The sequence below is a fragment of the Ovis canadensis genome, chromosome 6, assembly GCF_042477335.2.
Source record: "Ovis canadensis isolate MfBH-ARS-UI-01 breed Bighorn chromosome 6, ARS-UI_OviCan_v2, whole genome shotgun sequence".
Lineage (NCBI taxonomy): Eukaryota > Metazoa > Chordata > Mammalia > Artiodactyla > Bovidae > Ovis > Ovis canadensis.
In genome coordinates, this window is record NC_091250.1 from 37,938,549 (window position 1) to 37,953,606 (window position 15,058).

Here is a 15,058-nt window from a genome sequence, read left to right on the forward strand (position 1 = left end):
TGAATTCAGAGGAACTTCTCCATTTTGTCCCACTTCTTTCTTCACCAAATTGCCTGTTGACTCCTGACTTTTTTTCCTTATCTTTTTCCCTCAGACATTCCAGTGAACATTTTGGGGGAAATATATTCCCATTTATTTCTGCGTATTTTCTGACTTAAATTTTCTCCCTCTCCCTTTGAATAAGGCAACACTATCAACTCTTTCCTGCCCTAAAAGACATGCCATTACTCTTTGGTTTCTGTAACTTCCATCTTAATTTCCCTGTAGTTATTGTTTCAGCTAAAAAGATACTCAGACATTTATTTTTAAGAATTCTTTGGATTTGTTGTGTGGAACTACAGATTATATGGGTCTCTTTTCTTTCCTTCTTCTCTTACAGTTAAAGTATTATAACCATTTTACTGACGGTAGTATCAGAGATGTGGCAGAAAATGAAACTTAATAGTTGCAAATTTTGTCACAAGTCTGCTAAAATATGTGGTGAGAAATAAAGTCAAACTTTAGATGTTATTTGATATAGCATATAAAGACATGGTATCAAAGGGTCAGTAATAAATGATAGATAACATAATAATTATATATTTAATGTAAATTAATTTACAAATATCTATCTAATTCTAGGAAAAACTTGAAGTGAAGAGAGCATTTTTTATTTTGAGTATGTCTGTTTCTGCTGTCTTAGCCAGCCATCAATTTGGTATGAATACAGCTGGAGGATTGTGCACACTAGTATTGAGTTTCACTGCAGGGACAGGTTGGTCCAAAGAAAAGGTGAATATTTTTATACACCATTTTTTAAAAGATAAAATAACTGTACTTTTTACATCTGAAATGGACATTTAAGAAATCTTACTCTATTAAAAAATATATGCCATTTTGATTCCAATTGTTTGACTTAATATGAATAGAATGCTAGATTTCTGATTAAAAGATAGATATGCAACAAAGGCTTACTGTATAGCACAGGAAACTATAGTCAATTTCTTGTAATAACCTATAGTGGAAAATAATTTGAAAAATAATATATGTGTATATGTCTAACTGAATCACCTTGTTGTGTACCTGAAACATTGTAAGTCAACTATGCTTCAGTAAAATATGTCTATTCAGAAGAAAACTAAAAAAGAAATATTAATTCTAGGAAGATGTTCTATAAGTTTGTATCTTCAAGGTGAATGAATCAATCAAGGAAATAAAATACTCAAGAAAAGGAACTGGAAATACACTAAAATGCAATCAGAAGTTGAGTGATCACATTAGTCTTTTTCCCAAGTTTAATGCAATATGATTATATAACTTTTACTTTAATTATGCAATTAATATGTGAAACTATGCTCATAAAATATTAAGAATAATGTCTGTTTAGTTCTTTGGCCCATTTTTTGATTGGGTCGTTTATTTTTCTGGAATTGAGCTGAAGGAGTTGAGTGTATATTTTTGAGATTAGTCCTTTGTCAGTTGCTTCATTTGCTATTATTTTCTCCCATTCTGAAGGCTGTCTTTTCACCTTACCTATGGTTTACTTTGTTGTGCAGAAGCTTTTAAGTTTAATTAGGTCCCACTTGTTTATTTTTGCTTTTATTTCCAATATTCTGGGAGATGGGAGATGGATCCTGCTGTGATGTATGTCGGAGAGTGTTTTGCCTATGTTCTCCTCTAGGAGTTTTATAGTTTCTTGTCTTACATTTAGATCTTTAATCCATTTTGAGTTTATTTTTGTGTATGGTGTTAGAAAGTTCTAGTTTCATTCTTTTACAAGTGGTTGACCAGTTTTCCCAGCACCACTTGTTAAAGAGACTATCTTTTCTCCATTGTATATTCTTGCCTCCTTTGTCAAAGATAAGGTGTCCATAGGTGCATGGATTTATCTCTGGGCTTTCTATTTTGTTCCATTGATCTGTATTTCTGTCTTTGTGCCAGTACCATACTGTCTTGATGACTGTGGCTTTGTAGTAGAGCCTGAAGTCAGGCAGGTTGATTCCTCCAGTTCCATTCTTCTTTCTCAAGATTGCTTTGGCTATTTGAGGTTTTTTGTATTTCCATACAAATTGTGAAATTATTTGTTCTAGCTCTGTGAAAAATACTATTGGTAGCTTGATAGGGATTGCATTGAATCTATAGATTGCTTTGGATAGTATACTCATTTTCACTATATTGATTCTTCCAACCCATGAACATGGTATATTTCTCCATCTATTAGTGTCCTCTTTGATTTCTTTCACCAGTGTTTTATAGTTTTCTATATATAGGTCTTTAGTTTCTTTAGGTAGATATATTCCTAAGTATTTTATTATTTTCATTGCAATGGTGAATGGAATTGTTTCCTTAATTTCTCTTTCTATTTTCTCATTATTTTTCTCCCTCATTTCTGTGTGTTGATTTTATATCCTGCAACTTTACTATATTCATTGATTAGCTCTAGTAATTTTCTGGTGGAGTCTTTTACAGATGGCTAACAAACACATGAAAAGATGCTCAACATCACTCAGTATCAGAGAAATGCAAATCAAAACCACAATGAGGTACCATTTCACGCCAGTCAGAATGGCTGCTATCCAAAAGTCTACAAGCAATAAAAGCTGGAGAGGGTATGGAGAAAAGGGAACCCTCTTTCACTGTTAGTGGGAATGCAAACTAGTACAGCCACTATGGAGAACAGTGTGAAGATTCCTTTAAAAACTGCAAATAGAACTGCCTTATGACCCAGCAATCTCACTACTGGGCATACACACTGAGGAAACCAGAATTGAAAGAGACACATGTACTCCAGTGTTCATCACAGCACTGTTTATAATAGCCAGGACATGGAAGCAACCTAGATGTCCATCAGCAGATGAATGGATAAGAAATCTATGATACATGTACACAATGGAGTATTTCTCAGCCATTAAAAAGAATACATTTGAATTCGTTCTAATGAGGTGGATGAAACTGGAGCCTATTATACAGAGTGAAGTAAGCCAGAAAGAAAAACACCAATACAGTATACTAACGCATATATATGGAATTTAGAAAGATGGTAACGATAACCCTGTATGCAAGACAGCAAAAGAGACACAGATGTATAGAACAGTCTTTTGGACTCTGTGAGAGAGGGCAAGGGTGGGATGATTTGGGACAATGGCATTGAAACATGTATAATATCATATATGAAATGAATCGCCAGTCCAGGTTCGATGCATGATACAGGATGCTTGGAGCTGGTGCACTGGGATGACCCAGAGGGATGGTACGGGGAGGGAGGTGGGTGGGGTTTCAGGATGGGGAACATGTGTATACCCATGGCGGATTTATGTTGATGTATGGCAAAACCAATACAACATTGTAGTTAACCTCCAATTAAAATAAATAAATTTATATTTTTTTTAAAAATTAAGAATAAGGAGGTACACATATGTAACAAAATGAGAAATACTCCTTTTCCCTCACCATCCCCAAATATCAAATCCCCTTCCCAGGTCATTTCCTCTAAACACTCTTCTAATGTAGATCACTTCCATTTTTTGTTATTACAAACAGCACAACCATGAACAGTCTTATTCATATGTGGTTTTGCAAACGTATGAATACTTCTGTAGGAATAGATTTCTAGAAATGGAATGACTGAATTTAAAAATGGTACATTTCTATTTTGGTGGTTACTGCCAAATTAGGCTTTCCACGTAGCACTAGTGGTAAAGAACCTGCCTGCCAGTGCAGGAGACACTGGACATGTGGGTTCAATTCTTGGGTGAGGAAGATCTCCTGGAGTAGGAAATGGCAACCCACTCTAGTATTCTTACCTGGAGAATCCCATGAACAGAGGAGCCTGGCAAACTATAGTCCACAGGGTCACAAACAGTTGGACATGACTGAAGTGACTTAGCACATTGCCAAATTATCCCTTAAAAGATTTTATTTATACTGTTTACTACCAACAGTATAGGAGAGTCCCTTAATACCTAAACCCATCAACAATTTTGGATATTATCAATGATTTTCTTAACAACCTGATGGGTAAGAAACTTTATAACATTGTTATTCTTTATATTTCTCTGATTAGTAGTGAAGTAAACTTCTATTTTGGGATTTCTTTGGAAGGAATGATGCTAAAGCTGAAGCTCCAGTACTTCAGCCACCTCATGCGAAGAGTTGACTCATTGGAAAGACTCTGATGCTGGGAGGGATTGGGGGCAGTAGGAGAAGGGGACGACAGAGGATGAGATGGCTGGATGGCATCACGGACTCAATGGACGTGAGTCTGAGTGAACTCCGGGAGATAGTGATGGACAGGGAGGCCTGGCGTGCTGCGATTCATGGGGTCGCAAGGAGTTGGACAAGACTGAGCAACTGAACTGAACTGAACTGACTGAAACTTCTATTCAGGCTTCTCTGGTGGCTCAGTGGTGAAGAATCCGCCTGCCACTGCAGGAGACAGAGATTCAGTCCCTAGGTCAAGAAGATCCCCCGGAGAAGAAAATGGTAACCCACTCCAGTGTTCTTGGTTGGGAAATCCCATGGACAGGGCAGCCTGTCAGGTTACAGTCCACGGGTCACAAAAGAGTTAGACATGACTTAGTGGCTAAACAATGACAACAAGCTTCTATTCATATATTCTTTTATAACCACCTATTCATATTCTTTGCCCATTATTAACTGCTTTATTTGCCTTTTTGTTCCTAATTTATAGAGTTTCTTTATATGTTAGGGCTATTAATTCTTTGTTATCTACATGTTGTGTTTAATTTTTGCTTATCTTCATTTATGATGTCCTTTGTATGGCAGTAAAATTTCCTATAGTCAAGTCTGTCAGTTTTTTCTTTTTGGTTTTGGGTCTTTATCTTGTTTAAGAAGGACTTTTTCACCCAAGATCATGAGATTATGAACATTATATCATCTTGTATATTATCATTTAATACACTAGACCATTCAGGTATGACCTAAATCAAATCCCTTATAATTATACAGTGGAAGTGAGAAATAGATTTAAGGGACTAGATCTGATAGATAGAGTGCCTGGTGAACTATGGGTGGGGGTTCGTGACATTGTACAGGAGACAGGGATCAAGACCATCCCCATGGAAAAGAAATGCAAAAAAGCAAAATGGCTGTCTGGGGAGACCTTACAAATAGCTGTGAAGAGAAGAGAAGTGAAAAGCAAAGGAGAAAAGGAAAGATATCAGCATCTGAATGCAGAATTCCAAAGAATAGCAAGGAAAGATAAGAAAGCCTTCTTCAGCGATCAGTGCAAAGAAATAGAGGAAAACAACAGAATGGGAAAGGCTAGAGATCTCTTCAAGAAAATTAGAGATACCAAGGGAACATTTCATGCAAAGATGGGCTCGATAAAGGACAGAAATGGTATGGACCTAACAGAAGCAGAAAATATTAAGAAGAGGTGGCAAGAATACGCAGAAGAACTCTACAAAAAAGAGCTTCACGACCCAGATAACCACGATGGTGTGATCACTCACCTAGAGCCAGACATCCTAGAATGTGAAGTCAAGTGTGCCTTAGAAAGCATCACTACAAACAAAGCTAGTGGAGGTGATGGAACTCCAGTTGAGCTGTTTCAAATCCTGAAAGATGATGCTGTGAACGTGCTGCACTCAATATGCCAGCACATTTGGAAAACTCAGCAGTGGCCACAGGACTGGAAAAGGTCAGTTTTCATTCCAATCCCAAAGAAAGGCAATGCCAAAGAATGTTCAAACTACCATACAATTACACTCATCTCACACACTAGTAAAGTAATGCTCAAAATTCTGCAAGCCAGACTTCAGCAGTACATGAACTGAGAACTTCCAGATGTTCAAGCTGGTTTTAGAAAAGGCAGAGGAATCAGAGATCAAACTGCCAACATCCACTGATCATGGAAAAAGCAAGAGAGTTCCAGAAAAACATCTATTTCTGCTTTATTGACTATGCCAAAGCCTTTGACTGTGTGGACCACATTAACTGTGGAAAATTCTGACAGAGATGGGAATACCAGACCACCTGACCTGCCTCTTGAGAAACCTATATGCAGGTCAGGCAGCAACAGTTAGAACTGGACATGGAACAACAGACTGGTTCCAAATAGGAAAAGGAGTATGTCAAGGCTGTATATTGTCACCCTGCTTATTTAACTTATATGCAGAGTACATCATGAAAAACGCTGGGCTGGAAGAAGCACAAGCTGGAATCAAGATTGCCAGGAGAAATATCAATAACCTCAGATATGCAGATGACACCACCCTTACGGCAGAACGTGAAGAGGAACTAAAAAGCCTCTTGATGAAAGTGAAAGAGGAGAGTGAAAAAGTTGCCTTAAAGCTCAACATTCAGAAAACTAAGATTATGGCATCCGATCCCATCACTTCATGGCAGATAGATGGGGAAACAGTGGAAACAGTGTCAGACTTTATTTTGGGTGGCTCCAAAATCACTGCAGATGGTGATTGCAGCTATGAAATTAAAAGACGCTTATTCCTTGGAAGAAAAGTTATGACCAACCTAGATAGCATATTGAAAAGCAGAGACATTACTTTGCCAGCAAAGGTCCATCTAGTCAAGGCTATGGTTTTTCCAGTGGTCGTGTATGGATGTGAGAGTTGGACTGTGAAGAAAGCTGAGCGCCAAAGAATTGATGCTTTAGAACTGTGGTGTTGGAGAAGACTGTTGAGAGTCCCCTGGACTGCAAGGAGATCCAACCTGTCCATTCTAAAGGAGATCAGTCCTGGGTATTCTTTGGAAGGAATGATGCTAAAGTTGAAACTTCAGTACTTTGGCCACCTCATGTGAAGAGTTGACTCATTGGAAAAGACTGATGCTGGGAGGGACTAGGGGCAGGAGGAGAAGGGGATGATTGAGGATGAGATGGCTGGATGGCATCACTGACTCGATGGACGTGAGTCTGAGTGAACTCCGGGAGTTGGTGATGGACAGGGAGGCCTGGCATGCTGTGATTCATGGGGTCGCAGAGTTGGACATGACTGAGCGACTGAACTGAACTGATTGAATACTTTGGTAGTTTTGCTTTGCATTTAGTTTTCTACTTCATCTGGAATTTATTTTTGTGAATGTTGTGAGGTAAGGATGTACATGCATCTGTTTACATATATATATATTCATAGACATACATATATACATATATATATGCATGTGAATTGCATAGTCAATTTTGTCAAATTATTTATTGATTAATCCAATAATTCATTGATATATATATATTTACTTCTGAAGTCTCTTTAAACACCTAATCCTGTGCAATAGCACTCTCAATCATTGTGGTTTTATGTCTCAGAATCTAGTATAGAAGATTTCCTCTTATTGTACCTATTTTTAGAGTATTTCTTAACTGTTCCTGTCCATATTCTTTTCTAGATAAATTTTAGAATCAGTTTAAGAAGTTCCCAATCTGTTTAGTATTCTGATAAAGTCATAATTATAGAGGAAATTAAATGACTAATAATAAATTACAAATAAAATGAAAACTACTTGATCTTTTACATGATAAAGAAAATCAAAGAGTAAAGAATAAATAGATTTTAAAGATTAAATAAGTAACAAATAGAATAATGTGCTGTGAAGAAGACAGAATACTGGTTTTCTTTTGTTATTTCATTTTTCAAACTTACTTTTATAAGCAGTAACCAGAAAACCGAGTCATAAGGGGAGTAGTTATGAAAATAGTTTTTGCCTCAAAGGATATGAATGTTTTATGAATCTCCTCCTGTTTGGGAAAAAAAAAAAAGGATAAACATAGACTGAGACTAAAATCTCCTCATCCAACTTCCTGGAAAAGAGCCAGAGTACTTTTATGTCAGTGGGAGTGTTTCCTGTAACCATGTAATTGTGGAAGCAGCACTGGGAGGGATTCATTCCCAGAAAGGGAAGTCAGGGAGGCAACCAGATGAGAATCTATCACCTATTTTGGTTTGGTTCATGTTTTTAATATGGGTCATTTGGAAGCAGGCCTAACAGATTACCAGAATTTTTTTCCTAGTAGTTTAGGACATATCAGGATTCATTTTCATGGGATTTGGTCCCAGGATAACTGAGTGGAGCTCTTCCCCAACTCACTTTTGAGAACTAAAATATTTGAATGAGCTTGAATATGTTCTCATCAGGCATGATGTAGTTCTATCCCTGCTCAGTTGCCTTTCAAACAAAAGGTAGAACTCTTATTGCACCATCAGAACATGTATGGAACTCCAAGGATAAAATTGCCAAATAATATCATTTTTGTTCTGTGACAAAATTACCAACTAATATTTTTATTGTGTTGTAAATGTCTTTTAATCAAATTCTGTTTGTATAAAAAAGTTAACCTACTCATTTGATTTTTATTGTTTTAAAATTTCTTCTACAGATAAAATATCTTAAGTTTATTAAATGTTGAGAACCTTTACATGTCTGAAATGCAAATACTTTTATTCATCACAATAACTGAAAATGCATTACTCTTCTCTACAGGTTAGAGTCCAAAAACTTATTGGAACTGCATGGGATATTTTCCAACCTCTTCTTTTTGGTTTGGTTGGAGCAGAAGTATCTGTTGTATCTCTTAAATCAAATGCTATTGGTAAGAATGATTAGAGGCACAAAAATGTAAGATTTAAAAATATTTAAGAAAACAGAGTAATTTTTATTTTTACTTACAATATGTCTTTGAATGCTACAAGGACCTTTAGAAGCTCATGTTGTAATATGCATTTATTCTTCCTTTACCCTGTATGGTCTTTGTAACCAAAGACAGCCTTGAATATCTTCCCTGAGTGGTCTGAGGAAATAGAAATTAGAATTTTTTTCTGAAGGGAAATATTAGATACCAGCAGCACCTTCTAAATACTTTCATTTATAGTAAAAGTTCAAAGCCTGTTAGCTCAGAATTAAATAAATGTAATTTATCTTACTTTTCATCATGCCTCCATCATCAGATTATCTCTTATACTTTACATAGAAGCCTCAATCGCATTTTTATTTTTATAATTTTTTTTTCACTTAATACAGATATGGAGAGACAGTAGCCCTAAAAAATGTTTTCAACACTTTTGCAAATTATGTTTCTAGGCATAAAGAACCACTTCTTCCCAAATACTGTTCATCTTTTTCTGTTGCAGGCCTTTTTGTTGGTACCATGAGTTTGGCATTATTGGTGAGAATTTTGTTTACATTTGTATTGATGTCTTGTGCTGGTTTTAATTTTAAGGAGAAAATATTTATTGCTTTATCATGGATGCCAAAAGCTACAGTCCAGGTAAGAGTATATTAAGATATTCTAATTATTTTAATGTTTATTTTTAAAATTCTAAGTAAAAAAAAAACTAGTCACAAAATTTGGGCCATTAGTCTTTTTAAATGCTTGATTGATCATAACTACTCATTAAAAGTAACATAATCTTTAAAACACTGTGCTTTTAATGACAAATACTTGCTAAACTTATGAAAACATTTTTCTGTTTTCCCAAAATTTAAAATAAGAGTATTTCTGAAAACTGGATTTTTACGTTTTGCTGAATGTTACAGAGCTAAGTGTTAGGATTTTAAAGTAGAGACACATTGATTCTTTTTAAAATATATCTTTCCTACCCCTGCCACTCACTCTACCATACATAAATGCATATGTATTATTTTTAATTATATGTTTAATTTGCATGACTGAATCTCTCAACTAGAATATATAGGAAGGATAAGAAGTGTTTGTTTGTTTGTTTTTGTTGTTATTTTTCCCTCTTAACACTTAGCATGCAGTAGGTATACAGTAAATAAGCTCTGTATACCTACAAAAATTAATGCTGAATGATGAGTGAAAGAGAGAAAGAGAAAAAGGAAACTTTGTAGTTATGCTCTCTGATTTCCTGAAATTCTTTTCTCTACTGTTACTCCAAAACAGAAGCTTGTGAGTTTCCACGCAACACAAATCTATGTCATGATAAGCAAAGCAGGTCCTTGGGACAAGGCTGCCTGTATTGAATAACAAGTTACTTGCCTACAACTCTAGGCAAGTTATAAATTCCAAAACTCTTGTCAGTTTTACTATATCACACTGCTCTCAGTAGGAAGAACAAGGAGAAGATGGACGACAAAATCCTAAAGAACCATAAGAAACCTTAGCATTCTATATTGTCTTTTTGTAGCCAGGAACCTAGTGGTTCACGGTAAAGACAAATATGCAAAACTCTGGTTCATCTGAACTCCTAAGATTCCAAAAGTATTGTGAGCACTCAAAAAAGATACTTAAACAGGGGAAAGCTGAGATGATAAGAACACAAAATCAGCTGTTTGTCACTACTTCACTTTCCTTCCAGATATATTTGCTAAGAAGAACATAAAATTGATGAGTCATTTACCAAAATTCCTTAACATTTGTCTCTTTTCTAGTAGTCTAGTACTAGGCGGTATTTGTTTTAACAGAGCTCTTTATTTTTACTATATGTTAACTCCATTTAGCATTTTTCTTTATGCCTCATCTTTTTCTCCTCTAAATATAGGCTGTATTAGGTCCTCTGGCTCTTGAAGAAGCAAGAATGAGTGCACCCCATTTGGAATCATATTCGAAGGATGTGATGACAGTAGCCTTTTTAGCCATCTTGATCACAGCTCCAAATGGAGCTCTAATTATTGGCATTCTGGGACCTAAAGTACTCACTCGCTATGATAAAAGCAAAGTGAAAATGGAGTTATCAGGATTAGAACTTCATTAAAAAGTTGATTTGCCATCACTTGCCTGCTTCTCTTAATGAATTCTCTTACATAAGAGAAAATTTAAAAGGTACACATATGTGAAGAATGTACATAGAAGCAAAGCTTTAATAAATATATGATTTGACTACAGAAGATTCCTATGATTTTTTATCCCAAAGTTAATTTAATAAAGATAATATAAAATAGAATACCTTCTTAGTATTTATGTATTTCAAGAACAAAGCATAAATACCCTAGGAAAGTTAAAGAAATCTGTCAAGTTGGATTTACAACATATAATACAAACTAAAAACAATCAAAAATTAAATGAACCTAATGTAAGAAAGATAAGATAGCATAAGTCTCTAAATAGGACAACTCTTCATCAGGTTAGTAATTCAGTTAGAAAAGATTATCAGAAAAAGGAAAAAGAATTGACAAAAATAAAACAAAGCAACTTTAAGTGGGTCAACTAAATGAATTTTAATTTCTAGTTTTAGTGACCGATTGAATTAATAAAAGAATCAAAGTTAGACTTATATTTCTTCTGCAATACTCTTACATTTCTTCTGCAGGACCCTTAAAATGACCTGGGAAAAGGTCAGTTTTCATTCCAGTCCCAAAGAAAGTCAAAGCCAAAGAAAGTTCAAACAAATGGACAATTGCACTCATCTCGCGAACTAGCAAAGTAATGCTCAAAATTCTCCAAGCTAGGCTTCAACAGTACGTGAACTGGGAACTTCCAGATGTTCAAGCTGGATTTAGAAAAGGCAGAAGAACCAGAGATCAAGTTGCCAACATCTGTTGGAGCATTGAAAAAGCAAGAGAATTCCAGAAAAACATCTACTTCTTCTTCATTGACTACGCCAAAGCCTTTGACTGTGTGGATCACAACAAATTGTGGAAAATTCTTAAAGAGATGAGAATACCAGACCACCTTACCTGCCTCCTGGCCTGTACGCAGGTCAAGAAGTAGCAGTTAGAATCAGACATGGAACAATGGACTGGTTCCAAATTGGGAAAGGAGTACATCAAGGCTATATATGGTCACCCTACTGATTTAATGTCTGTGCAGAGTACATCATGCAAAATGCCAGGCTGAATGAAGCACAGGCTGGAATCAAGATTGCAACAAGAAATATCAATAACCTCAGATATGCAGATGAACCACCCTTAAGGCAGAAAGTGAAGAGGAACCAAAGAACATCTTGATGAAGGTAAAAGAGAAGAGTGAAAAAGCTGACTTAAAATTCAACATTCCAAAAACTAAGATTATGGCATCCGGTCCCATCACTTCATGGCAAATAAATGGGGAAACAATGGAAACAGTGACAGACTTTATTTTCTTGGGCCCCAAAATCACTGCAGATAGTGACCCCAGCCATGAAATTAGAAGACACTTGCTCCTTGGAAGAAAAGCTATGACCAACATAGACAGCATATTAAAAAGTAGAGACATTACTTTGCCAACAAAGGTCCATCTAGTCAAAACTATGGTTTTTCCAGTAGTCATGTATGGATGTAAGATCGGACTATAATGAAAGCTGAGTGCCGAAGAATTGTTGCTTTTGAACTGTGGTATTAGAGAAGACTCTTGAGAGTCTCTTGGACTGCAAGGAGATCAAACCAGTCAATCCTAAAGGAAATCAGTCCTGAATATTCATTGGAAGGACTGATGCTGAAGCTGAAGCTCCGATACATTGGCCACCTGATGCGAAGAACTAACTTATTAGAAGAGACCCTGATGCGGGGAACGATTGAAGGCAGGAAGAAAAGTGGATGACAGAGGACAAGATGGTTGGATGGCACCACCGACTCAATGGACATGAGTTTGAGGAAGCTCCGGGAGTTGGTGATGGAAAGGGAAACCTGGTGTGCTGCAATCCATGGGGCTGCAGAGAGTCAGACACGACTGAGTGACTAAACTGAAAGGGAAAGTGGCTCAGTTGTGTCCAGCTCTTTGCAACCCCACGGACTATACAGTCCATGGAATTCTCCAGGCCAGAATACTGGAGCGGGTAGCCGTTCCCTTCTCCAGGGGATCTTCCCAACCCAGTGATCGAACCCAGGTCTCCCTCATTGCAGGCGGATTCTTTACCAACTGAGCTATCACGGAAGCCCGACTAACTGAACTGACCCATAAAACGACTGTCTGTTTTAATAGTTTTTAAATGAAACACTGTGTGTAATACTCATTTACAGATATAAAATAAACTGTTGATTTTTCAGGTAGTATAAACAATGTAGAAATTGAAGTCAGCCTGCAGAAATGAAAGATTAGTGGACCATTCTTCACATGAGATTTTCTTTTCATCAGTAATACAGAATAATCTTTCAACTATAGCAACTAATGAAGTCTGCTATATAGAGAACCCATCACAATCAACATACAGTTTCAATTGATTTTCAAGGTTTTCCATTTTAAAATTTAAAGGATCATGTAAAATCTTCTCAAACAGCCTTTATAAATAACCTTTAAGAAATTGTTCACATTTCTTTGGCAAAAGCCAAATATAGGGACTAAACATTACTTTGGTTTCCCTCCTCCCTCATCTATATAAGCAAGGTATTAAATAGCACAGAATATGAAATTTACCCATAAATTTACAAAGTGAAGCAACTGTAATTTAAGGCAACCAAAACTATGTATCTGTTCCTACTGAGACTTTTCATAAAATATATCACTAAAGCTGCCCAAAGTGGAAACACACCCAGATAATTTTGGGAGAAGATAATAGCTACTGTTCTAGTAGCATCTTCTATACTTTGGCATGTTAGCACACTTATGACTCCATGCCTCATTTTTAATTATTTTAATTCTAGTGAAGAAGTGAAGTGAAGTTGCTCAGTCATGTCCAATTCTTCGTAACCCCATGGACTGTAGCTTTCCAGGCTCCTCTGTCCATGGGATTTTTCAGGCAAGAGTACTGGAGTGGGTTGCCATTTCCTTCTCCAGGAGATCTTCCCGACCCAGGGACTGAACCCAGGTCTCTCACATTGTAGGCAGACGCTTTACCGTCTGAGCCACCAGGGAAGTAATTCTAGTAGTAACATTTTAAAAATGTAAACTGCACCAGTATTTTGATTAATGTTTAAATCATGAGGGCATATCATTTTTACTAGTAAGAAAATGCAAATATATCCATAAGATAGTATTTTATATTTATATGAAAATTAGACTTTAAAATAGAAAGTTGACCTTAGTAAAAAATAAAGATATAATAAAACATTTTCAGAATGAGAACATGTTTTTAATTAAGGGGAAAACTGTCATTTTTTGATTGATAGGTTTTTCTATAGATTTAGTGTATCATGTGTTTTATATGTTCATTAGACCAAAACATTCTACTTTTTAAGACAATCTTGAAGATATTCATATATAATTTGAATTTAAAATTTTCCATTTAGAAAAATAAAAAATGACTTTATTAATGTCATTTAAAAGTTGCAACCAGTTAACCATGTACACATTATTGTTTATATAAATATAAGAATATTGTTCCTTATAGATTTACAGTATTTTTGTTTATTCATTAATTTTTTTTTTGCTGTTTAAGGAATTTTTATTAAATTTAAAGAATTTTTTCATCCAAATTACATTTCCTTGCTTCATCATCAATTCTGTTATTTAAAACAGAAGCAACTATTTCACAGTAAAAAAATTATAAAATTAGAGGAATGCTTAAAATTTTATGTGTTGCTGAAAATTATTTCTCCCAGGGTTTTATAGAACATTCACTTGTTTTTATATTTTGCTAATTTCTTTCCCAGTTTTGTGTGTGTTTGTGGCTGATGAGTGTTTGGGGGGTTTTGTTGTTTTTGTTTTAATTTTTATTGGGATATCCAATGATAACATTTACAATGTTGTGTTAGCTTGTACTGTACTGTGAAGTGAATCAGCTGTTCAGTTCAATTCAGTCGCTCAGTTGTGTCTGACTTTTTGCAACCCCATGAACCACAGCACGCCAGACATCCCTGTCCATCACCAACTCCCGGAGTCCACCAAAACCCATGTCCATTAAGTCGGTGATGCCATCCAACCATCTCATCTTCTGTTGTCCCCTTCTCCTCCTGCCCTCAATCTTTCCCAGTACCAGAGTCTTTTCCAATGAGTCAGCTCTTCGCATCAGGTGGCCAAAGTATTGGAGTTTCAACTTCAACGTCAGTCCTTCCAATGAATACCCAGGACTGATCTCCTTTAGGATGGACTGGTTGGATCTCCTTGCAGTCCAAGGGACTCTCAAGAGTCTTCTCCAACACCACAGTTCAACAGCATCAATTCTTCGGCTCTCAGCTTTCTTCACAGTCCAACTCTCACATCCATACATGACCACTGGAAAAACCACAGCCTTGACTAGACGGACCTTAAGCTGTACATATGTGTATATCCTCTCTTTTCTAGATTTCTTTT

The 15,058-nt window shown here is 36.0% G+C and overlaps 1 protein-coding gene across 10 annotated transcripts in view; it reads left to right on the top strand.

Annotated features, from left to right (window-relative positions):
• Positions 1-14,847, top strand: part of SLC9B1 (solute carrier family 9 member B1) — an 86,737-nt gene extending 71,890 nt beyond the window's left edge. For 7 of the 10 annotated variants that reach the window (XM_069593586.1, XM_069593587.1, XM_069593590.1 and 4 more), the window contains 4 exons: positions 622-771; positions 8,437-8,545; positions 9,084-9,220; positions 10,455-10,797. In XM_069593586.1, coding sequence (XP_069449687.1) covers positions 622-771; positions 8,437-8,545; positions 9,084-9,220; positions 10,455-10,667 — 609 coding nt within the window. In that variant the 3' untranslated portion in view covers positions 10,668-10,797. Of the gene's footprint in view, positions 1-621; positions 772-8,436; positions 8,546-9,083; positions 9,221-10,454; positions 10,798-11,222; positions 12,887-14,738 lie in introns of those variants that run through there. The other 3 variants (XM_070292439.1, XM_070292441.1, XM_070292440.1) reach the window with 3 other exon arrangements.
• The last annotated feature ends 211 nt before the right edge of the window (positions 14,848-15,058 follow it).